General features: G+C 40.4%; 1 protein-coding gene across 2 annotated transcripts in view; it reads right to left on the bottom strand.

Moving 5' to 3' along the window:
• The window catches only part of usp34 (ubiquitin specific peptidase 34), a 54,443-nt gene that overhangs the window by 19,392 nt on the left and 10,949 nt on the right, over positions 1-24,102 (bottom strand). For both annotated transcript variants that reach the window (XM_086294672.1, XM_086294673.1), the window contains exons 3-38: positions 21,536-22,097; positions 20,924-20,974; positions 17,661-17,810; positions 17,216-17,283; positions 15,437-15,629; positions 14,938-14,999; positions 14,694-14,775; positions 14,502-14,594; positions 13,858-13,983; positions 13,613-13,742; positions 12,791-12,921; positions 11,521-12,248; positions 10,911-11,125; positions 10,693-10,811; positions 10,436-10,563; positions 10,038-10,127; positions 9,760-9,855; positions 7,851-7,933; positions 7,119-7,273; positions 5,991-6,104; positions 5,794-5,893; positions 5,487-5,649; positions 5,237-5,363; positions 4,978-5,128; positions 4,783-4,883; positions 4,389-4,604; positions 3,146-3,271; positions 2,916-3,038; positions 2,217-2,300; positions 2,050-2,136; positions 1,723-1,923; positions 1,539-1,621; positions 1,402-1,442; positions 1,187-1,311; positions 474-626; positions 103-207 (exon numbers count right to left, since the gene is read on the bottom strand). In XM_086294672.1, the coding sequence (XP_086150798.1) occupies positions 103-207; positions 474-626; positions 1,187-1,311; positions 1,402-1,442; positions 1,539-1,621; positions 1,723-1,923; positions 2,050-2,136; positions 2,217-2,300; positions 2,916-3,038; positions 3,146-3,271; positions 4,389-4,604; positions 4,783-4,883; positions 4,978-5,128; positions 5,237-5,363; positions 5,487-5,649; positions 5,794-5,893; positions 5,991-6,104; positions 7,119-7,273; positions 7,851-7,933; positions 9,760-9,855; positions 10,038-10,127; positions 10,436-10,563; positions 10,693-10,811; positions 10,911-11,125; positions 11,521-12,248; positions 12,791-12,921; positions 13,613-13,742; positions 13,858-13,983; positions 14,502-14,594; positions 14,694-14,775; positions 14,938-14,999; positions 15,437-15,629; positions 17,216-17,283; positions 17,661-17,810; positions 20,924-20,974; positions 21,536-22,097 (5,362 nt within the window). The remainder of the gene's footprint in view (positions 1-102; positions 208-473; positions 627-1,186; positions 1,312-1,401; positions 1,443-1,538; positions 1,622-1,722; positions 1,924-2,049; positions 2,137-2,216; positions 2,301-2,915; positions 3,039-3,145; positions 3,272-4,388; positions 4,605-4,782; positions 4,884-4,977; positions 5,129-5,236; positions 5,364-5,486; positions 5,650-5,793; positions 5,894-5,990; positions 6,105-7,118; positions 7,274-7,850; positions 7,934-9,759; positions 9,856-10,037; positions 10,128-10,435; positions 10,564-10,692; positions 10,812-10,910; positions 11,126-11,520; positions 12,249-12,790; positions 12,922-13,612; positions 13,743-13,857; positions 13,984-14,501; positions 14,595-14,693; positions 14,776-14,937; positions 15,000-15,436; positions 15,630-17,215; positions 17,284-17,660; positions 17,811-20,923; positions 20,975-21,535; positions 22,098-24,102) is intronic.

Raw genomic sequence — 24,102 nt, 5'->3', positions numbered from 1 at the left:
CTAGCAGCAGCTCAATACAAAAATCAAAACGTTACTACAAACTCAAATCTACTAAATCAACAGGTTGGTATGATCATCAGCATTGTGGTTTGAAGTTCCCACCTGGCTCGCATCTTTAACGTGGATGTTATCGATGAGTTTGCAGAGCAGCCAGAAGTATTCCTTACAGCCCGTCCTTAACAGAGGCTCCTCTTCATAGTCTTCGACCTGCAAATATAAATGCACAGTTACTGCTTAAGAACATCCCAATGAAACGTTAATTCATCAACTCTTAAAGTCTCATGATGTGATCTAATAGAGTGCATGTCAGGTTCTGCTGCATTAAACCAATGTGAGAAACAAGGCTTAGTAGAAACAAACCAGATTCAAAGTAGCAAAGGTCAAACTGAGTCCAACGTTGCCTCTGAGGAGTACTGACAAGCGTACCGCTTCCAGTACTTTAAGAGGCTGAGCTACTTGAGTGCGAGACCTACCCTTAGTGGTTTGAGGGCCTGGGCGTCAGGCAGGAACTTGAGCAGTGTGGAGGCGGCGAGCAGCAGGAAGGATCTGTTGATGGACTCTCCTCCCTCCAGACCTGACAGAGACAACTTGTACAGGCCATTACATGCCTCGTGTCTCACTGCCGGCTACAAAGAAAAACAACGCACCTCAACAAAATGATGATAAAGTGAAGCATACTGACATGCTGATTAAACGACTAAAGTCTGAACCACAATCTTGCTTGTGCTCTACTGCCCTGCTGCTAATACGGCGAGGACCCGACAGAAGTATGAAACAAACTTGAAGCATTCAGGTATCACAAACAACTGAATTGCATAAATTATCCTCAAAGAAATGTGAACTTGTCGCCCTCATCAGGCTGTAATAGTAATTACAAAAACAACTGAATTGAGTGTTATAAAGATTTCTAAAACAAGTCTGGAACAAAATTCATGAACATTTTAACAGAGGTGTGACTGGGACCAGTTTAGATGTGAATGGTTTTTAAAGTCCACCTGAGGATTAAGGATTAATATTTTTGACATCCATTGTCCCGGTAAAATGCTACTGAGAGCTCAAGAAAGCACAAAAATGATCCATCTATACGGTCATACAACATCACAAGACCATTAAGAAAACTTCTACCTTTTTATGGAGTAAATTAATATCTCTTGACTTGTGATGGAGCTGTGGATGTTAGACTCACCTCAGGAATCAGGAGGGTGAGTTTTTTCAGCCAGTCGTGCAGGTGGTCGCTGTCAGCCAGACTGGATTTCACTGTTGAAGAGCAGTGAGCCCAGCTCACCAGCAGCCACATGGAATAGTGAGTCACTGTGGGTAAAACATTACTGTCACACTCCACCAGCTTACTTCTTTTAACATTTTTAGCATGATCACCGTCTGAAAATGTAAAATCCTTACCTTCGTGTCGAGACCTGTGGTCAGACTGAGCCTTCAGAACTCTGCAAACAAAAACAAACAAAAACAACAACAAACATGTCAACTATGCTGTCCATTTAAAAGTAAAGAACACATTTTTGAGCTTTTGTATGGCAAACCTGTGTGCAAGGTTGTCGTAAGTGTAGGCCACATTGATTAGTCGCTGGATCAGGTTGGTGCCTTGAACAAGGCTGAGGAACACCTGCGAACAGACAGAAGAGCCGATGATAAAGATCCAGAAGTCAGAAACGTCCTGTTGGCAGTTTCTGCTACAAAGCATTACAAGTCAGCTGGAATAGTTACTTCAGTCAGTCGAGGGATGTGCAGGCCTTTGCCATGATCTACAGTGGATTTGCGCGATTTGCCTGGCCATGCCCTTTTACGTTGGCTGTCGGAGAGGCCTGACCAGGAGAAGACATCGTGGTAGGCTAAATCCAAGTCTGCAGGGTCTACAGCAAACTGGCAGATCAGCTTCAGCAGGCAGGCCAGACAGTCCAGCAGCCACTATAGATAAAAGGACATCAAACCAAACACTTACTTATATTAGTCTGTCCAATAATATGCTCATAAAATACATCTACTATCTACTGAAAATGTAGAAAATGACAAAGGTAGACTAAACTGTCTCACCACTGTCCAGGATTCTTGGTCTTTGGGTTCGAGGATGCCCGAATTAAAAATTTCCAAAAGCAGCTGTAAACCTCCAGATGAAACAAACTAAAGAAGAAGAAGACAATTAAAGCCAGGATTGAGAGGAATTTGATTTCCATCCTGCTTGAGTTAGTGTTGTGCTGTACCTTGCAGCTCCAGGTGTTTTTGCTGTTTTCTATCTGATCCTCACTGGAGTCGTCCGAGTCTGGATACAGGTCACTATAGCTGCCCTGGGAACGAACAAGCAAGAAGTAAAATAGTAATACTGTCACTAACACAATTTTACGTTTTTGAAACGATGATGCCAAGTTCTCCATGAAACACGCATTGCACTGTAAAAGCATCATTATTTATGGAATGTTTTTAATGCCGGCTTTAGTCCAAATAGGGGGAAAGAAACTACCCAAACTTTTCTGGATTTAAGGGCCAATTACTTTTTTACGTAAGTCTTGTATAGCTTTTTTCCCTTCAAAAATGAACTCATGATTTAAAAATTTATTTTTATATTTTCTTGGGTTATCTTTTTTATCAATTTATCAATCTGAAAAATTTAAGTGTGACAAATATTTAAAGAAAGGGGCAAAAACTTTTTTCACTGTACTGTACAGAGCACCCAGCATATTGATTTTAGTGACTTTACATTTAAATATATTTGGGATTACAAGTTGTACCTCAATTTAAAAAACAAAAGTGTCTACAGTCAGACTATAGTCGCAGTAATGGTGCTACCACTTAGTTAATTTGTTTTAACTCGACTCGTGTCCCTATATTAACATCTACAGATTCCACACTTGGCAGCGGATCCTGCGGACAGAAAGAGGCCATCAATCCTTTATCTGTCTTACTGTTGACTCTCTGTGGATGCGTCGATTGGGCTTTCCCAGAGCCTCGATGATCTCTAGAGCGTACAGCAGCTTGTGAGGACTTTTAATCCTCAGCAGCTCCTTCCAACACAAACCCTCGCCATTCTTCAGACAAAATAAAAACACAAAATTAAAAGCAAATTTAGTTATTCTATGTTTGTGTGATCAACAACAAACTCTTGAAGAGCCCTTATTTAAACAGGATGACTGACCGTATCATCTGAGATGTTCTGGAAGGCCTGCAACATTTTGGGACAGGTGGGAAGCAGCATGAGCAGCTCCCAAACTCGACGAGACAAATTCTCTGCGTGAAGGTGAAGCTCCTCGCATCGTGCGCTCTGAGTTTAACAACAAAACAAAACTTTAGTTAGCAGGGACGTTCCTGGTGACTGTCTTGATGCTCATCCAGGTAACTAAATCCCTAAAGGTTGATTCTATTCATCTGGACGTAGCGTTCTCAGTGGGAGAAAGGTTTCGTCACTCATCGAAGTGACTGAGTGAACAATGGGCTGTCAGTTCAGTTCCTTGATCATTAATATGCAAATTGTCATCACCATTGATCAACAAGCACAGATCAAAGACCTTGAATATCATTCACAGAGAGTTGGGGAATGGCTGCAATGGCTGGTGATTAATTTACTTGCAGATTAAACAGAATTTATGTCAAGTAGTCTGCGAAAACTGAAAGAAAATAGCCAAAACTGAGTACAGCCCTCATGGACAAAGTTAGGAAAGGACATATTCAAGAGCCTTAAGAAATCAATGATTCTGATCTTCCAAAATCAAACAGTGTTTTAACATTTTGTTATTTGTTATTTTATAAACACATCTGTACTGAATTTGGTTATGCTTTGTTCCAGTTAAATGCTTTTATATCATTTCACGTTTGTCAGTTTATGTAATTTCTCCTGAACACCTACATGCAACGGTTCATTTTTTCAGCCAAAGAACTGTCGAACCCGTCTTACTTTCAAATTTGTCTGTTTACAACTTCCTGTCACAGAAACACGCTGACAATGCTGCCTTCAGGCGATGGAGTAACCAAGGATGACACCAGTGAGTAGTAGGTGGCAACATAACATCTTAGACAACATGGTGTTGTGCATTAATTAAATACAAATAAATAGTCTAGCATATTTCTAATACTAAGGCAAGAAATGTTAACCATTTTGCATACTTGAGGCATCTCTCTTACCCACAAATGTAGTTATACATGTGGATGAACATGACTGTGAACATCAACTAACATAAATCAAAGGTACACCTTAAAACAGTTTTCTGTGTTTCAGTGACCTCACCTCTCAAACTGGGTTTCAGTTCATACCTGCTCTTTTGCATTATTACATGTGGTCTAATATTATACCTAGTAAATACAATTTTCCATACATTTTAGCCAATATAACAGCCATATGATGTATACATCCCTTCAGGAGTTCTCCCATAACTAATACCCACCTCTGGGCTCTCCTGGACCTTCTCTGTGTTTGGGCTGGGTGGTTTGAAGCAAGCCAGCATCTCCAGCAGGTCGAAGAGTGTGGTGAGATGTGGCTCCTGAAGGAGCAGTAGCATAGGAATGTGCTCTTTCTGAGGAGGTGGAAGACAGGAGGCAGGCAATTGGATGCCCTCGCCCTTCCTCTCCCTCCGTGGAGCTCCCAGAGACACAAATACCATCTGGGATCAGATAAGAAGATGGTTCATAAAACTCATCTGCACTGAACAAATGTAATCAAAATTTACATGATTAGACAACAACATTAAAAGATGTAAAACAATCTTTCAGACTTGAGCTGAACTGCAGTCTGTCCTACTGTTGGCCGTTTCTTATACAGAAGAGAAGTCAAACTGTTACCTGCATGTCTTTAAAGCCCAGCTCATGCAGAGTCTTCTCATCATAGTCTGTGGTAAGTTCATGACCAGAAGAGATCATCCTGACCGGTCCCATCAAACCACCTGCAGAACACGAGACAACATTTCACTAGCAGACTCACTCACACATTGACACACAAACAAAAGCAAGGGAGAATATTTTATGGAGGGACCTGACCTGGGAAGTCTCCTGGCTGCCGGCCACTCTGGCCAAATTCCTGCAGCTGAGCCTGATGGTTCATCTGCTCCTTCTGCAGGTTCTCGTACCAGTGGGTCACCTCAGCTCGCAGGTCAGCTACTTGGTCACTGGGATACATCTCAATGGTCATCTGCAGAAATATGTAATGGGTAGTGGGTCCAAACATTTGACTTGTACTGTAGAAGCACATTATAAGTATTTATGCAATAAGACTTATTTGCTTTTAATAAAGTGTCACCTTGTCAGGCAGGCCGGCGGGCTGACAGACGATCCTAAGAGGTAGAGACTGTTTGTCACTCAAAGCTTTAAGGTGGCTGCTGATTCCCGTCCCCTCGATCTGCCACTGTCGCAGGTGGTAAGCAAACCTGCCACAGACCAGAGACGAAACGATGTGCTGCAATACTGTTTGTTTGCTTTTTTTTTTTTCCCATATAAAATGATTTTGACCACTGAGTTTTTCATAATGTAAACATTCCAGGTGTGTGTACCTGCGCCGGAACGCCTCCAGGTGTGTTTTGAGCATGAGCAACCCCCTCTCAATGCTGGTCAGACTGGAGTGGGCATCCTTCTCCAAGTTGGCAGAAGCCATCAGGAGGCTCTCCATACATTTCCTTATGAACTCTTGTTCCTTCTCCAGTCCTGTTTTACCAGCTGGAGACACACAAAAGTAGAATTAATAGATTAAGATCAGCAATTTTTCAAAGTCTTCTTGTTCTTATTGGTACGGAAGAACAAAAACAACAATTTCATAACAAAGCATATGACTTCATCATAGTGCAGTGAGTAAAAACTGACCATTGATGTAGTAGGAGTTGATGTACTGTATAGCAGCGCGGCTGATATCAGCAGATTGAGCTCTCAGAGCGATCCCCCACAGCTGGTCCATCCCACACAGCTGGCGGCACAGACATTCCTCAATTAAGCATCTACTCAAATGTGTCTGAAGACAACATGTCTGATTACGAGCATCACATGCTTTTGTTTCCATTTACCTCACAGCTAGAGGCGTTGTCCAGTGCAGTAGTGGCAAGCCGGGCCAGGTTACAGAGGTGCTGAAAGAGGTTGAGGCCTGTCATGCTGATAGTCTCTGGTTTCAGCTGTGGCATCTGGAGACACACAGTGACATTAACAAACACAAAGTAGTCAACATCAACACACGGCTGCTGCTCGTCTGAAGCTGCCCAGAGGGTCGTGATTGTGCTCCACCCCAGCTGAGTTTAAACCCATCCAGTTGAATAAACGTATGAGAAATAGTCTGATAAATTCTGTTCCTGTTTTTTTTATTTATTATTTATTTCCAGCTCTAAACTATAAACCTGAGGCTACAGTCCCACACACTTACACAAAACCCTATTCTAATGAGGACACGCATATGATCTTTCTTTTAGTATTTAGGTATGAACACAAAGCGAAGATGGGGAAAAAAAGCACAAAGAGACTTTAAAGGAATCGCCGCTGTACAAACATGAAGAGGTAAGAACAGTGGCTGCAGCCTGACTGCTCATCACTGCTTTTGTTACCCGTTGAAGTTCAGGGGCTGGCTGCTGGGCTGGGCTCTAACATCACTTTGTTCTTTTGACTAGCTTAGCATTAGCATGCTGTCTGTGTAAGTGGTTGCAAAGAGCTGAAGTTGTGTTAGCAACACATCATGCTCTTGTCCTCTTGTGTAACATTTCCACCCTGTAGACTGCCATACTATATGCACAACTACAGACAAACTAAAAAAAAAAATCTAGCACAAGTGCAAATGGAGCTGATAAGAGAGCTCGATAGCCAGGCAGACTAACAGATCGCAGAAATTGAACTAGAAGACAACCAGTTCTTGTACAGAACCTGTATAGTGAAACCAAGAAAAGAAAAGAAAATCTTAATGCTATGATTCTTTTCCAACTGAAAAATTTCCTGCCAAATTAACGTTGCACAGCACAGGAAATAAAGGGTATTTTGTCAAACATTTAAGAGATTTATGGAATTAAATTTATGTCACAAGTTGTACACGAAACGGGCACAGGTTTTTGCCCCGTCCCTCCACTTTGGAATTATCTATAATTCCACAGCCATTCTTATTCATTACCCATGGGACACCCATAAAATTCTATAATCCACGGTCTTTTTACTACCTTCTCCAGGAAGAGATGTTTGTAGGTCTCCATGCCCATAGCATGCTGGTCTTTGCTGCGGACCTGGTTGAGGAACCAGTGCAACGCATCATCGTAACATTCAGCGTCCTCCACCAGACAGTGCCACAGAATGTCCACTTGCTCCAGACTCAGTCCTGACAAATCCAAACACCAAAATAATTACAAACTAGAGTTCAGCGATGTCAAACGCAGACCGGGTTCATATAACGCAGACCACTTTTCCCCCTTATCTTTGGGCTTTTGGCCATAATTATCTGCTTACGTTGCACATCCATACATAAGAGGCTAAGAGCTTCTAAAGGGGATTAAAAGGTAAGAGACACATTTTCTTTTATTATACGTAAACACGCTAAAAAGGTGGATAATTTTAGAGATCCCCAATGTAAAATGAAAGAACCCAACAAGAAAGGCTCAGAAATCAAGACTGAAATGCAAAGTGCTAAAGACCACGAAACTTTAAGAAAACACTTCACTCCTTTAAATTTTTTTCCCTCTTTTGGGGTGTAAAATATTCCTCAAGAAGTGAATGGTGTGGTGTGGAAACACAGCAGAGATCAGGGTTATGTTATGAAAACCACAGCTGTTATTTACTAAAGCATAATATGGACACCTCTACCTCTGTGCAACTCTCTGGATAGGTGCATGTCTTTTAAAAGCATCTTAGTTCACAGAGAATATTACTCTAGTACATAAATGGTATCGGAATCTTACTGAAGTGGTCGGGAGATCCCAGTGTGGAAAAGACACAGGTAAGGAACTGCAGACGGACCTGGACCTCTGCACTGTGACTGTACCTGCACAACACAGACGAGTTATGTGTCAACAGTGAAGAAAGTGAACTGATGTCTGAAGATCACAGTTTGCAGAAGCTTCCAACTGCTCTCTCAGAAGTATTGACACCAAGCACACTTCTGCTAACGCAGTCTTTGAGATGCATGTGTAAATAATTTAAATGAACAGTGGCTGCTATCATGGGCACTCCAGAAATATCACACTAGTGGGCAATTACAGTGTCATTAAAGGTTAAAGCAGGATAATAACTGCACACAAGGGAACATTAAGCAAAGCAATCAAATGGAACTAAAGAGGTGTTATGCAGATAATGTGAAGATAAAAATGAATTTGCTGGTGGACAGACTCATGAGACGCATCTTTGTTTTCCAAAAAGCAAAAACTCAAACACTTGGCTAGTCTCAACGAGGAATTGTAACACTGATGCTCTCACAACAAAAACTGAAATTTTAAATTGGGTACAGGAATTCCACTGTCAGCATGATTTTTCTGAGAAGTGACTTTAGTGTCCAATTCTTCCTAAATGTGGAATTATCAGGTGGAAGGTGCTTTGTTTTCTAGCCATAATTAAGAGAATAAAACTGACTCAGAAAGCTGACAAATTAATTACAAACAAGAAATGATAAACTGAAAAAGGAAGCATTGTTTAACTTAAATAAATGAACTAAGGTCAACCAATTTTTTTTTTTTTTTTTAAAGTGTGCATATATGAGTCTCTTAATTTTAATAAAAGAACAGAAAGTATTCAATGACTACTAAAGTAATGTGGCCTAAAGAACTTCATAGAAAGATAAAAGTCATTATTAACAACTGCAAAATCAAGCGTCCTGTTAAGTACAGTTATAGAAGTTTATTGTCATTTCGTAGTGTTACCCAGCCTGAAACGAAATACTGTTTCTCACCAGCTTCTACAGTGCAAAAAGCAATACAGTTTAAAAAGAAGTTTAAAAAGAATAGGTTTAAAAAGAGCAGTAAAAGAGGCAGTAATGAATTGCAACAACAGTTATGGATAAAGAAATAACATAAAATCTAAGTTTTAAAACAAACTCAACTCACATTTGTCCGGGTAGCCAGCAGTCCTTTCACGGAAGGGGGTGGTTAAATTAGGTAGTGTGTGTGTGTGTGTGTGTGTGTGTGTGTTAGTTATACACAGTATACAAGGCAAAAACAGTTTGGACAGTTTCTAACAAGTTGAAAGCGAATATTTAGTATGACCAACTTTATTCTTCACAGCCTGAACTCATAATTTATTTAAGTCATCATGAGGAAAATTTCTCCAGGCTTCTTGAACCACATTGAAAGGTCTGCTTCTGTTGTTCTTTATCACACTGTTGACAGTACCATTTTCTCTTGTCTTCCAAATCTCCAGTTTCCCCAAGATATATAAAGTTTCCAGCTAATAGCAGTTTGTGAATCAACTTGTTGGTGCAAAAGTGATATTTTATTCTTGTCATACTATCATGTCGGGCCTTTTTTGTAGATTCAACTGAAGAAATGAGAACAAATGATGTGCTTTTCTAACAGACAATTTGATACGAAGTTGTCTGTAAAGCCGACTTCACACCTTGAATTACAGCAGGTGCTGCTGTTTTGCTTGAATTATTTATATGTCAGTGGTAAGTGACTTAACTTGTTTCTGGACAGGAACAAAGATGGGATTGAGTGAAAAAGCAACCAAAGAATTTCAGAAAGACTGGAGAAGCTCAGGGAACACTTTAAAAAGAATTACGAGTCCGGCTTCTTGCAAGCAAAATATAAAGAAATAAAGGGAGACTCAATATTCTGTATAGTAGTGTCGATATGTAGTAGTGGTGTAAGACAGACTCACAGTGCAAATTTGTGCCGGTGTTCTCTGACTTCTTGGATGTAGTGTTGCAGGTTGTCGAAAAACAGTTTCATCATGTGCAGCTCCTTTTCAGCCCACCTGACAGAACCAACAACCAAATCAGTGCAAGGCTCACAAAACAAAACACTTCAATACTCATATTTCTATTTTTTTCCAGAAAGACTCAAATATTTTGACTCAGCTTTGATGAGTCATGTAATTGTATCTGAAACTCCATATGGTATTTGACTTTTGCACTCTGAAGAAGTGGTGTAACTTACATGGTGATCCAATGAGTGTCATAGCTGGAGCCAAATTGCTGGAAAGTGCCAAAAAGTTTAGGGAGTAGACGCAAGGAAACCACAACTGACCTGAGAGAAGAGAAGAAGACAGAGTCCAGTTTTTCAAGATTCCCAAACGAGAATAATTACAAAAATAAATAAGATGAACATTTTAAATGCTCAAGAAATGATTATCTGGTGTTGATAAATCAGTAGTTTATCTATGCACAGGAAGCTACAACATGCAACCCTTTTTATGTGTGCACTGCAAGAACAGGTGCCTACCAATTATTCATTTTCAATACATTCAATCAGAGATAAGTCCTAAACATCATAAGCGTGTTGTATTTATACATTTATGCACCAATTTAAAACATAAATAAAGAGGTCACTCTTACCGGTGATGGGCCAAGTTGTCAAGACAACCCTCGATAAAGCGCATTCGAATCTGTCTGTCAGTGAACCAGCAGACCAGCGAGCACAGCAGTTTCTCAGCTTCATTGATAAGACCTTCAGAGAGATGAATCTAAACACACAAGCAAATTATAAAATGAATTTTACACAATCCTACTGAAGCTAGCTGAAGCACCATCTATCAACTCTGTGAACATAAAGCATTGTCTATAAGGAAATATTGGAGAAGTGGAAGTCGTACCGCATCTTCATCTTGTACCAGGTCCCAGAGCAGAGTGTTGCCCTTCTTACAAACATTATCCAAGTTGATGTCAGTCACAGCGTGGCTGCTGGAGTACTGATGTTTATGAACAGCTGGACCTGAGGGGATAAAGAGCATTCACATGGTCAGATTTACTACTATTATTATTATTATTATTGTTATAAATTAAACTGTCCTAGTTCCATAGTGTGGCCCACCTTGCACCAGATGCTCATGGTAAATGGAGGCCAAGTTGGGAAGGTGCTGCTGCAGGTGGGAGCTGAGCTCAGCATGGGAGTTTATCTGGACTAGCTCCTCCTCACAGCCCGATTCCTCCCCGTCAAAATCAGCCATGTTCTTCTCTGACTTCGCACTGACCTGAGAGCTGCTGCAGCTAACGTCATCAGCACTCAGCATGTCCTCCACCATGGGTCTGAGGGAGGAAAGTAGGGTTTATAGATCAAGGATAGACTGACAGGTACATTTAAAAGAGAAAAAACAAAAACACTAACATGTATAACTACAGAGAGTTTCCTAGCACAGATGAAATTTGTGATTTAAGACAAATATGCAAAATAAACACCGCAGTCAATAAAATGTTTTACATCTAAAACCAGCTTTAATACTACAATATGTGCTGGACATAAGCTGTACTCAGAAGGTAAAATCCTATACTTACCTATTAATATACAGTATATAAACACACAAAAATTGCTATATGCAGAATACCATGAATGTCCCTCCATTTCTACCCTAATTTGAAACTATGTGCTCAGTAGACAGACACTCTGTGTTAGCCATTCATAAACAGAAGTGTAGCAGTCTTACCCTTCATGATGGTGGTGGTGGTGATGATGATGGTGGTGATGGTGGTGGTGGTGCTGAGGGCCAATGAAACGACGGCAGTTGAAGAGTTCACTGCTCATGGCCTCTCCTAGGAAGTCCCCGGGTCGCGGGAGACAGGGAGGCTCCTGAGGTCCCTGGACAATCTGAGAAGGGCTGATATCTGGCGGCTGCTGCTGGGTCTCTGTCCCATCAGGCCGAGCAGATGACGATGCTGAACAAGTGTCAAGCATTCTCATGCGGCTCTCTAGAGACGCTGTCGCCGCTGTTACCATAATACCAGAAGTTTCTGGGTTGAAAGGGAGAACCTTGGATTTGGCTCCTCCCCCTGGGCCACTCGGCCCTGCCCCCTCACCAAGAGCATCCCCGGCTTTCCTTTTCCTTGACTCAGTCTGCTCCCGGGGCTCCTTTTGGTGCCCACCTTCAGCAGCTGAGCGGTTACCCTCATCTTCATCTTCTTCATCGTCATCATCCTCCTCCTCTTCGTCTTCTTCTTCATCCTCTTCCTCCTCCTCTTCCTCCTCCTTTAAGGCCTCGCTATCTGCCATGTCATCAGAGTGCAGCTCGCTGCCTGGGCTCCCAGCTGACTGGCTGGCTCGACTAGAGGCGGCTTCGTTGCTGGAAGCCTCGCTGCGGCCACTGCTGCTGCCTGGTCCGCTGCTGCCTTCCTCCACGCTGTTGGCAGTTTCATCTGAGCTGCCCTGCATAGACTCCTGAGGAAACAGCAGCAGCTCTTTTCACCTGGTTGTGCATTTTATGTTAACAACCTGGCTTTAATTAGACATTACAGAAAGACATTAGACAAAGAAACAGGTCATGGTATAAGATTTAAGGGCCTCAACTCCCTTCAGAATATGTCATTTTAATCATTTCAAAAACTGGACTGAAGTTTTGACCAAAAGTAAAAATTATTGTGGCCAGAAAAGTCAAAGTGACCTTCATAGTGCAGAAGGTCACAAGGATAGGACAGACTTCAAAACAATCATGACTGTTACAGAGGAAAATAAGTCAGCTGCTCTTTATTCTCTTGTTTGTATGGACGGGTACTTGCATACAACACTTAGCCAATCGTACCCACCTTCCTACAGCACTTTCTAACATTCACACACATACTCTAATAGATGCACTGGGGGCAACTTGAGGTTCAGCATCATGCAGACTGAAGTCAGGGGTCGATCCACTGACCTTCACATTGGTAGAACACCTGCTCTACCACCTGATCCTAGTTCATTGTGTCACCATATGTGCTCTATACCTCTGTGTCAGATAGTCTTTGCTGATTCCTCTTGCTGCCAGTCATCATCTGGTCATCCATCTCCATGTCGCTGCCTCCACTGTGTTGCGTGTCGCTATTGTCACTGCTGTCTGGACTTGCGGCCGGTGAACCTGAAACCACATTAGACGACAGACTGAGGACCGTGTATAATCCTGAGGCTCAATAACGCATCGACAGTCTGAAAGTGGAATTGACCAGGTCTAATGAAGATTCAGGAATTTATTGTGTAAAAACACCACTCATCCTAAAGTCATAACCAAACTGTACATATATAGAGGAACGATAACTAATGATGAAGATGCAAATATCTGGAAATCACACTGAAGATATCTGCAACTTAACTTTAGATATTGCCAATGGAAATCTGCAGACACGCGGCAAAAATGATGTCAGCTGTCCTAGAATCACATTATCAATTATCCCGACAGGTGCGACTGAGTATATAATCATTTTAGCCACTATTGAATGAAATTAAAAACTTGTTTCTTGCTTTTCTTTAAATCAAGTGGCAGGAAATCTCTTGGGTTGTGGAACATTTTGTATTTTGGAAGAAATTTTATCCTAAAATTATCGTTAGTGAAGAAGGCAGGTCCAGTTATAAAACCAGAAATTAAAAACTACATTTCTGGTAAACAGCCAGTCCCACAGCCAACTAATATAAAACATGTTGTCTTTAAACTAAAGCTCAGATACTGAAGTGGTAAGAAAAAGCCTCAAAAATATTATACTGTTTTTGGGGGGGGGGTTTTTTGTTTTGTTTTTTAAATAACAGGCTTCGTACTGAAATGCATGCACGCTGACCTTTCTTGTTGCCCATGGGGATGTTGGTGTTAAGCAGGGAGGCGAAGGAGCTTTGTTTGGAGAGCTGGGCTTTTGCTGCCAATGCATTATTCCAGAGGGCCTTAATCAGCATAGAGGCCAAGTACAGTGTCTGTCCGGGGAGAGTGGGGAAACACAGAAGCAATTCATCATAGCGACGTCACAACCACTTAAAGACAATGTTGGTGAAACTGTGCCCAGTGCTTCAACTTCAGAATGTTTTGTACCTGCTCGGTGTGAGTGCTCGGATGCAGGCCTGATACCAGGTTGAGGACATGACGGAGAGGCACAGGATCGAGGTTTTTAATGAGAGACGGGAAAAGGTCGTGGATGTAGCGGCTGCAATGTTTTAACTGATTTTTAAAAGAAAAAAAACAACAACAAAGAAGCTGTTATTGTTGTTAAACACAAAACGCCCACAATCTCATCAACTCATCGCAAAATACTGAAGGGAACATACTAATTCACCTGAAGTGTTTCCATGATTTCATCACAGTACAGTTATTATATATAACACAGGCTAAATATAATATTGCATTAAATCACAGAAGAATTTGAACCATTTAAAGTTAATGAAAGAATAAATAAAAATCAGATCAAGTTCCCACTTCATCTGCAGATGAAAAATGGCTTCTTTGCCAATTCTGACATTCACAGCAATGTATGTTAATGTGCAGTGTCCCTCTTAAATGCATAAACCATTTAGTGGCATATACACCCCTAGTTTTTAAAAGTTTTGTTCCCAGTGCTTCTGACACAGAAAAATCCACCAATACAGAAATACCAGCACCGATCACTTGGTATGACTGATGTTTGACTGCAGGCTGCCCCATGATGGAGTGGAATAAAGCTGTACAGTCTCTCATTTTACCTGAGCTGCAGCCCAGATGCAGTCTATGTGCTGTGTGCTGAGCCGGCCCTCTGCAGCCAAGAAATTCAGGATCACTTGGCACTGTTTAATGATCTACAAAACACACATACACAAATGTAAATGTGCAAAACTGGGGGAAATGTTCTCCAGAATAGTTTTTTCATTTTTCATTACTGGAACCAAAAGTCTCACCTCAATGTGCAAATTTGGGCCAAATATGTGCTCCACTACATTGTTGTGGATCAGCCAGTCGGCTAGTTCCTTTGCTATGGACCTGAAAGAAAAAAGCAGAATCATAATACGCTGTGTGAACCATTTTATTTTATTTATTTGTTTATTTATTTATTTTTAGCCCAAACTGGTTTAAAATAGCACCACATCCTTCCTGTTTGCTTGCATTTATGGACAGGCATCTTTTTTCTTTACACTAACTTACGTTTCTGTGTCAGACACCAGGGATTCGTTGTTACACACATCGTTGAAGGTGTGCAGCTGATTCTGAAGAAACACAAACATGCCCCGCAATAAGTGAAGGAATGAAGCACAACCTGTCAAATTAATAACTGCAGCACCACTGGCTCATAGCTCTTATTTAACCATCTAGTGGACAGCATAGATAATAGATGTTTGTTTTTGATGTTATTTCCCTCAATTAGGAGTATACTTAGTGAAAGTATTCTCAATTTTAGCACTTGTTTGTTTGTTTGTTTTTAAACCTGGACTGCATTTACTTGTGTTCTTTCACCAAAAGAGGAAATTTACAGATACAACACAATTCATCCCTCTATTTCCCACCAAATATTACAGACATCTCCAATTGCTTAAATATTTTTGTGCAAAGTCTCATTTTGACAAAAGGTCCACAGAAAACTAGAATCAGCCAGACCTACATGAGGGTGTGAGAATGAGTTAAATCCGTTTGGAGTCCGACTCACTGTGATTTGGCTAAGTCCGGCCAATCTCATCGTGAGAGTGGGTGACATGAAATATTTGAAGGCAAGATCCAGGCTCTCCTTATCAAAGCACAGTGCGCTGTCCAGTGGTTCCTTCACCGTGCTCCACATCAGGTCTGCCATATTGCGTGCTGCGCTCTGTCGCAGCTCCTGGTCCGACAGCTTACACAGATACCTGCAGACGCATCCGACTGACAGATAAGCTACTGACAAAAACTTTTATGTTTAATACTCTCCCCAAGGGTTGTACAGTATTGCCAGCACTATTTACGTATTATTTTAAAAACCCACAGTATTTGTGACCACTCCCCCTCCTACATTGTACAAACTGCCCCCTCTCGTCAGATCTTTGAAATTCACCAATCATTACTTCTGAGAGGAAAAACAAAGGACCTTTAGGGTACTATTAAAACAAACTTGTCAGCATCCCAAAGCTAGAAAAAAAAAGTTTCATAAATCCTCCTCTAAAACAGCCAAGTTTCATTTTGAAGAAGAACTCTCACTTAAGGTTGGCTGTTTTGAATCAGACTTTTGTAGGCGTACGCTATAATTTTCCAATAAACAACTGTGCTGCTGACTCATTTACTCTCCACTCTGGATGGCTGCGTTTGTGGTTTTTAGAGGTGTAGCTTGGAGAGTTGCTACTGAAGTACTTTGTGTTCATTTAAATAAAAAGAAATCTTTAAATAGAATGGAAAGTTACCATGATGTGAAAACTGTCCTAATTTGGGTTTTTGTTAACGTACCTTTTTATCTTTTAATTGTTATCATGTGAAACCACTTCTCTACTGTTTGGATGTGTTCCTTATGGTTGTGCTAATCAATCATTTTTATAGAGGTATACAGCACAGTCTGCAAGGCAGAGCTTAAAATATTCAAGCAGCTTTACAAACATTAGCATGCCAACCTACTCACAATAACAATACTAACACACTGATAATCTAGTAAATATCAAATACTGTGTTCACTATGGAAGTTTAACATGTGTTTAATTAGCAAAATCCTAATTGAAGTACACTGAATGCAACATTATTACATTTGCAGATTTTTATTTGTATACTATAGTATTAGGAAAAATATTGACTTGTTAAAGCTGGCTCCAATTTTTCACTCTTTGGTACAGAAAATGTTACCAAAGAGTTAACTTGGTAAAGTCGTATTTTTTTTGTTTTGTTTTTTAAATAAAGTAGTTTATTTAGTTACCAAGCTACTCAGACAAAAGAGGCAATACGGTAGCAGAGCATCAGTCTGCCTACATCACATGCACTGCCAACACTCTGCCTCCTCTTGGGTCACGTGAAGAGACACTGACTGGAAGTCTGGCAACTGTTGCTATGGCAACAAAGGCTCTTCCTAGCAACAAATGTATGGCACTTTAACAAGAAGAGAAGAGGCTGCGCTGCCTGACTGAGACAAATGGCGAGCTCTAATGCAGAATCAACAACGTCTGGCTTATAAATAATAGCAAATCTTGACTTCTTCAGCTGGGAAACAAAGCTGGACACTGAATCTAATATTCAGAGCTTTGCAGACAAGATTAAAAATCTGACAGTACACAAGAATACTGCAGTAAGAGTGTTAGTGACTGTCTTCAGGTTCAGAAAGTGTGGTGTTCAACAACATGGCAGCTCCTGAGGCACTTACAGGTCTTTTAACCTGCACCTGAAAGCAAGTGCAACTGGTGAGAATCACCCGTCTCTGGCTGAGGAAGATGCTCTATGTTGTTACATGTTTAAAGCCAAGAATTGTGTGTAAACTCACCGTATCACATAGGTCCGGAACGGTATGATGTGTTGCATGACGGCAGGAATGTGCAACCATATTCGGATCTGTGGGAAGATCAAATACAATATGCGAATAATTAAACTTTTTTTTTTAAGTATAAATTTCAGCTGAGAATCTGCCTTGCATCTTAAACAGAAGTTCATGTTCAAAGTTGTGCGTTATATTTATTACAGGGACATTATAAAGAAAAAAAAAGGCAGTTAGCCAAAATATCTTCAGTACTTGCCTCCAAAAAAAAAACTCAAACAGATTAACAATTTCATCTTAAATTTAGCAATTATCAAATTTAAACCGATCACAATTTACTGCTGTTACCACTATTATCCAAGTTGTTTTTAAACATACTAATTCGTATGAGAACTGGTTCTGCTAATCTGTGGTTTTTGAAATAACAGCAGCGGTTTAGATTGATAGCACTCACATTAGAAACTATGGTGATGAAGGCGTGGGCGATAGGGAAGGGGAGGCTCTCTGGAGTGCCAAACTCGAAGCACTCCTTCATCAGGGAGAGGCCGTGTTTCCCACAGAACAGGCAGACGTAGCGCAGCAGATGCAAAGGTACCTCCACATCCTGGACAAGAGTAGAGCAGGTTTACAAACGGTCATCCACTCAGAAGCTCATTTACCTTTTTTTCCTTTTTGTGTGTGTAATCTGAGCTAGCCCTGTCAACTGTGATGAAGTGCTGTTGCAACAGAAGACAAAGCTGTTGAATGCATAAAGACAGGGCAAAATGACTTTAAAGAAGCATCTTCTATTCTAAAGAATATTCACTGGTTTTGTTTCTTTGTGACTTAAAGACGACTGTGTGGTAAAAGTATACTGCTGTGCCAAACTCAGCATACTGTGAACTTGAGACTGAAAGTAGTGAATTAAAATAAAGCGTGTAAACACTTATTTCCTATAGGTATGAGTTACTTTTGCTAATAAAAACCAGAAAAGCCATTAGTTTCCAGATTTCCAGCTCTGGAGTTTTTCATAAAAATGTCTTCTTCAGGCCATCTTAAACCCTCTCCTCCCCCAAGCCTAATAAAAACTTTATCATAGTGGCAAAGTGAACAAAGATAATCCAGGGACACATTACTTCTCTCTGGGGCACTGTAACATCATCTACAGGAATTCACAGCACAAGTTCCCAGAACAGCTTTAGTTTCATGTTGACAGTACAGAGCTAACACATGAGCTCATTTACAATGTTTACAACCCTTACAATGCTCATTTCAGAAAACAACGAGCTTCAACAGGACCCTTGACCAATAAAACCCTGTTACCATGCATTTTATGAAGCTTAGAAATTCTCTTAATAATGTAAGCACATGTACGAAAAAACACAAAGAGAGCAGGAAACTGGGACAACACTTAGCTAAACAAAAATGTAACCCCCCCCCAAGGACTACCAAAACAGTGACGTGACCACTGTGAGTCATCTGGTAGGAAACGGAAAGAAGGTAAGGACCAGGGTTACATGGTTAACAGTAACTGTACTTTAAAACTCAGTGTGTGGGGACTGTAAACCAATCAAAGATGGCATTCTCTCAGAGACAAAGGTAAGCCTAGCCCTAACCTTACCTATGTAACATCTACATATCAGAGTAATTGTATTTATATGGTCACTCAGTTAGCAGCATCTTATCTACAAACCATTCTGGGCACTCTAAGGGACAGATGAGACGGCTGTTTTCAACATGTGATGGTCATGATATTTACTTCACAGTAGGATATAAATATCATCTTGAGATGTTACTGGTATACATACATCTCTTCCTACTGTTATCTATGCAGCGATGAGAAATCTGATCTGCTGCTGCCAATTTTCCAAATTACATTTAGAATAGTCACGTGAGCTGACCCTCTGAAATCTGCTTTTGGAGGAAGTAGAATAACACTTAAGCAATTTTCTTCCAGGTCCCACACATTAGACTGGACACCTTTCATTACTCTTTTTCTGTTTAAAAAAAAAACAAAAAAACAAAATCATAATAATGCCCCAGTGCTATAATTCAACCACATCAATCAAAATGCAAGCGCGAGTGAAACAAAAGTCCACCACAATCGACAAGAAAAGATGTGACAATAAAACGTGACTCTCTTCACCAGACTCGTGACACTGTCACGGCATATACATGTTGTTCCCTAGGGCTGGGTTTTGATGACCGATTTATCGATTAAAATCGATTCTGGCTTGGATAACGTGATATCGATTCATTAAAATCCTGAATCGAAATTTATTTTGCCAGAATCTCAGGTGAAACGTCACAAAATTTCAACAACCACCAAACAGCTAAAACCGTAAATGTTAGCAGGAACACGGACTCTGCACAAAGACGTAAACACAAAGCGCGGACCCGCCGACGCATCAGAATCAGTGAGATGTCGCCTTTCTCACCCGACGGACACGGTCGGGGCTGAAAGCCGACAGCTCGCTGATTCTGATGTTTCGGCGGGTCCGCGCTTTGTGTTTACGCCCTTTTTGCGCTGATTCTAAAGCTGTTAGTTTGATCTCTCTCCAAACAATATTGACCGAACCAGCAGCAAAAGAAGATCCAAACTACGCTTCACATAAACATCGTCATGAATTCCCTCTGACTTTTGCTGCCACCTTGATTAAAAAAAAAAAAAAAAAAATTACACTTCATGCACAGCTCTCTCTCTCTCTCTCTCTCTGTGTACTTGAAAAACAGTTTCCCGTCTAAAAATCTGTTTTCTGCATTATTCGCTTGCTTGTTACGCACAAGTCTACCGTTATTTACAGCGCTGTCGGGCGATGTTTTTTTTTTTTCCTTTTACTTACTTCCGAAAACAAAGCCTCATTTCTGCTGTTCAATAGGCTTCTGAACAAATTTAAACTTTTTAAAATTATACAAAATTTCAAATCGCTCAGCTGTGTCTCTAATAAAATCTCTGCAACTTTGCTCTGCTTCACTTCAGCAGCATCAGCTAATGTTCATATGTTGATTAATGGTTTTCTTTCGCTTTTGATCTACTGCAGAATATTTTTATAAAATCCCAGGCCAGGAAAATCACCTTCACATTTTCTGTGTTTTATCTTCAGCTACTTTGACACAAAGGCATCTGCTGTGATGCTCACACCTTTGATAAAGTCTCGCAAGTGTCAGCTTTCTTTTTATAGATATAAAAATATGGAAACGTACTGATGCATGATCTGAATTATAATATTTCTGACTGTCTGAGGCAAAATTTCCCCGATTCAAATCGAATCATGGATCGAATCGATTTAGGACCTTGTGAATCGGAATCGAATCGATTCTAGAAATCAGTGACGATACCCAGCCCTATTGTTCCTGTCTTACAGCTATTCCCAACCCAAGGCCTACACCTACCATCACCCCTGCCGCCCTCCCTCTAATGCCCTGGATGCACCACAGCTGTCAGGTTTGGAAGTAGAAGATGTGAATGCAGCTCTAATCAAAGAGTTTCAGGGTGGAACAAATGACAGAGGCAAAACTGCCACAAGAACAAGACAGCATGAGAAAACCAAGTACAATTTAACCATTTTGAGGATACAGCTGTCAGAACAGCTTGTAAGTCTGATCATTTCCCCCCTGTGGGAGGATCCAGTTAATTAACAGGAAACAACTTGTAACCAATTTAAAAAAAAAAAAAAAAAAAAAAAAACCTATGACAACGTTTGGTTCAGTGCAATAAGGATAAAGTGTATTTCTTACATTCATGTCACAGAAGGAGCCGAGGATGTTGCTTTCATGAGCCGATATGTCCTGAAATTTAAAAAAAAAAACAAAAAACGTGTAAGACCAAAATGAGTTTTAACCTAAAATGTAAGATAAGATAAGATAAGATAACCTTTATTAGTCCCACACGTGGGAAATTTGTTTTGTCACAGCAGGAAGTGGACAGTGCAAAAGTTATGAGGCAAAAATTAGAATACAATGTATTCTAATGTAGAAGATCAGTAAATACAAGTTTCTTAGTCACAGCCCACACTTGTCACAATCAAAGCATTTTTTAAGGTGCTTAAAGAGAAGAATGTGTTTTGGCACTGCCATCAGAGAAAAGACAATGCATCTGTGTTCATCATATAATCTCACATAATCTAAGAAGAAAAACACTAGGCAAAACATAGCCTTAAGAGCAAAACCATGTAAACTGCATAAATAGATATGGTATGACTGAACGGCCACATTTAATGTGGTGATGAAGCCAGGAGGTATTTGCTAAATGTGTCAGCCAATAACTAAACAGTCTACAGTAGAGAAAGAGGAAACCTTGACCACTGTGGGTGTGGTGATGTGTCAGGTGTGTTATCCAAGACTCCTCACCTCTATGGTGGGATGTGTGTTGTGTTTGTAAGCTGTGTAGAGGGGGAACTGGATCTGGAAGATCTTGGCTGCACATAGCAACAGTTTCTCCCTCTCCTCCGTGCTCCAGGAGCTGAAGGGATCTTGACTGTCCTGGTTACTTTCAATGCCACATGCCACATCGTCCCCACTCCTGGATTCAATGCTGGCATCCCCAGATCCAAGAACATCTACTTGAGATTCAGCAGACTGGTTCTGGCCCTGATCCTGGGTCTGGGGCTTGTTCTGGTTTAGGTCTGGCGTATCAGCATCCTCTTCAGCCGAGTCTCTTTCCACATTCACAGGCTCGTCTTCACCAGGTGAGTGTGGCTGGGGGAGGGTGACAGGTGCGGTCTCACCTCCACTCCATTCAGACCCCGCCCCCTCTGCCCCAGATACGCCTCTTTTGTGAGTGTGGTCCTCAACGCTGAAGAGTCTCTCTCTCAAGCTGCTGATCTGAGCAATGACCAGGTTGATGAGGGCGTAGACTAGCTGGTTAAAAACCTCCAAATGCTTGTACTCCTTGAAGCAGCAGAGACATTGCCTGGATACAAAAAAAAAAAAAAAAAAGCACACATACAAAAAAAGAAGCAATAAACACAAAGGAATCAGAAGCTTAAAGAGTGCTCAGAGGATTGAAATTCCTTGTAGTATATTAAAAATGAACAACAAGTTTAGAAGTGTGAGGCCTTTTGTTACATTACTCATGTTATTTTGTAATACCACTGTTTTTCTGCTATTGTATAAGAGAGGTGAAGGGTGATAGTAAAGAAGAAAAACAATTTAACAAAATATTTTATGTATTTGTTAATCTCTATTTATCTCCGTGTCATTTTGGCAATTTTGTAATCATTTATGGATGCGCTAGATTTTCTTCAGTCGCTGGCTGTCACAGTGTAAGTATGAAAGGGGAGGAGGAGCAGAGCATACCGTGCTCATAACAGCTCATAGCACCAAACACTTCGAAATAAATGCCTTAATTCATTTAAAACCAAAGATGGGCAGAGGACCCCCAATTACAAAACAGTTATCCTACTGGAAACACAAAACAATGCTCTGGTAGACACCATCAGTAGACACCATCAGTAGCAAAAAAGAAAACTCTTTATTATGAGGACTCATAAAAGTGAGCAAAAAAAAAAAAAAAAAAAAGCGGTGGGAATGTAGAAAAAAATACCAAAAAAAAAAAAAAAAAAAAAGTACGCTATGGAGCCTGACCAGTGACATAAACAAATAACCATAAATAATTAAAAAAATACAATAAAATAAAAATAAATAAAGGAAAGAAAAAAAATGTTGGGTGCAAGAAAAAAAAAAGCCACTGTTGAAAGAAACCAAGTCTATAAAATCCCAGTAAAATAAATTTAAGTTTGTGGTTCAACATTTGATTGATTGATTGATTGATTGGTAATTTATTTCAACATGTGAACAATATACAAGTACATTTAGAAAAGACATGACAAACTGTGGAGAAGTTCCAGGGTTATGAATACTTTTTTTTGTATGTCCTGTCCAGCACTGTAGCAATGAGAATCTCCGAATCTCTTATTCTCTGAAGACTAGGGCTGCCACAAACGATTATTCTGATAGTCGACTAATCAGATCTTGCATCCATTGGACGTAAAACGTACAGTTTATTGCACCAGCAGCATCTGCTCTTATATAACTATCATTAGCTTACAGCTTTAAGTGTTTAAGGTGCTAACTAAAAATAAAGACAAGATGATAGTTTATTAAATTGTAATGAAATTTGCAGATTGTTTCGGTGAAGTTTAATAAACTCAGCCATCTGCTCCTTGCTATCTAAGATATAACAGGACACCGGAGTAAATTCTCACACTTCTGATAATCAGCTGTCTGCTTGACGTTTATTCAGCTGTGTAAAAACTATAATTTAATCTCAAGTTATCTAAATTACTTATATATCATGTTTAACCTGAGTAGTGAAAGACGGCGGTGGGTTTGAAAACGATTTGGTGTTCTCAGCGGCTCTAGTGAGCCTTGCACCCCGGCTAGCTATCGAATTGGTGGGTAACAGACGTCTCAGAAAACGTCGGAGCGCTTTTGAAAATATGTGGTGTCCTGACAAACTGAGCAGATATTTGAGGTTTACACAGCTACATTCTCACCTGAAAATATGTTAAATGCTTATTTTGTGACCCAAAAATATTAAAACTAACAAGCAGTCGCCATTGTTGGAAACTGAGCAGGGCCGCTATGAATTCTGGGACACAGCTTCTTCTTCTTTGGGGTTTAACGGCAGCAGTCATCCTTCTTCATGCAGTGCTGCCATCTTCTGTTTCAGTCCGCTATTACACTCTTAAATCCTACTACTTATTCCTGCCCTTTGGGATCTTACAAAGCTTCAAACGGCGCGTTGACAATTAAATCGGTCGTGGACAATTTTGATAGTCGACTAATCGTGGCAGCCCTACTGAAGACCAATGCCTTTCTGAAGTAGACCATCACAGCTTTTGCTATACTGATCCACTTGATTCTCATATTTTATTTCAGCCTTTACTATTGTTACTTTTTTTTGCCTCCACCCA

The sequence above is a fragment of the Aulonocara sp. 'chitande type north' Nkhata Bay genome, linkage group LG6 (assembly GCF_057382095.1).
Source record: "Aulonocara sp. 'chitande type north' Nkhata Bay isolate Kocher_YH1m ecotype deep benthic linkage group LG6, A_spYH_male_GT1.1, whole genome shotgun sequence".
In the NCBI taxonomy this organism is placed as follows: domain Eukaryota; kingdom Metazoa; phylum Chordata; class Actinopteri; order Cichliformes; family Cichlidae; genus Aulonocara; species Aulonocara sp. 'chitande type north' Nkhata Bay.
This window is presented reverse-complemented; position numbering and strand designations above follow the sequence as displayed.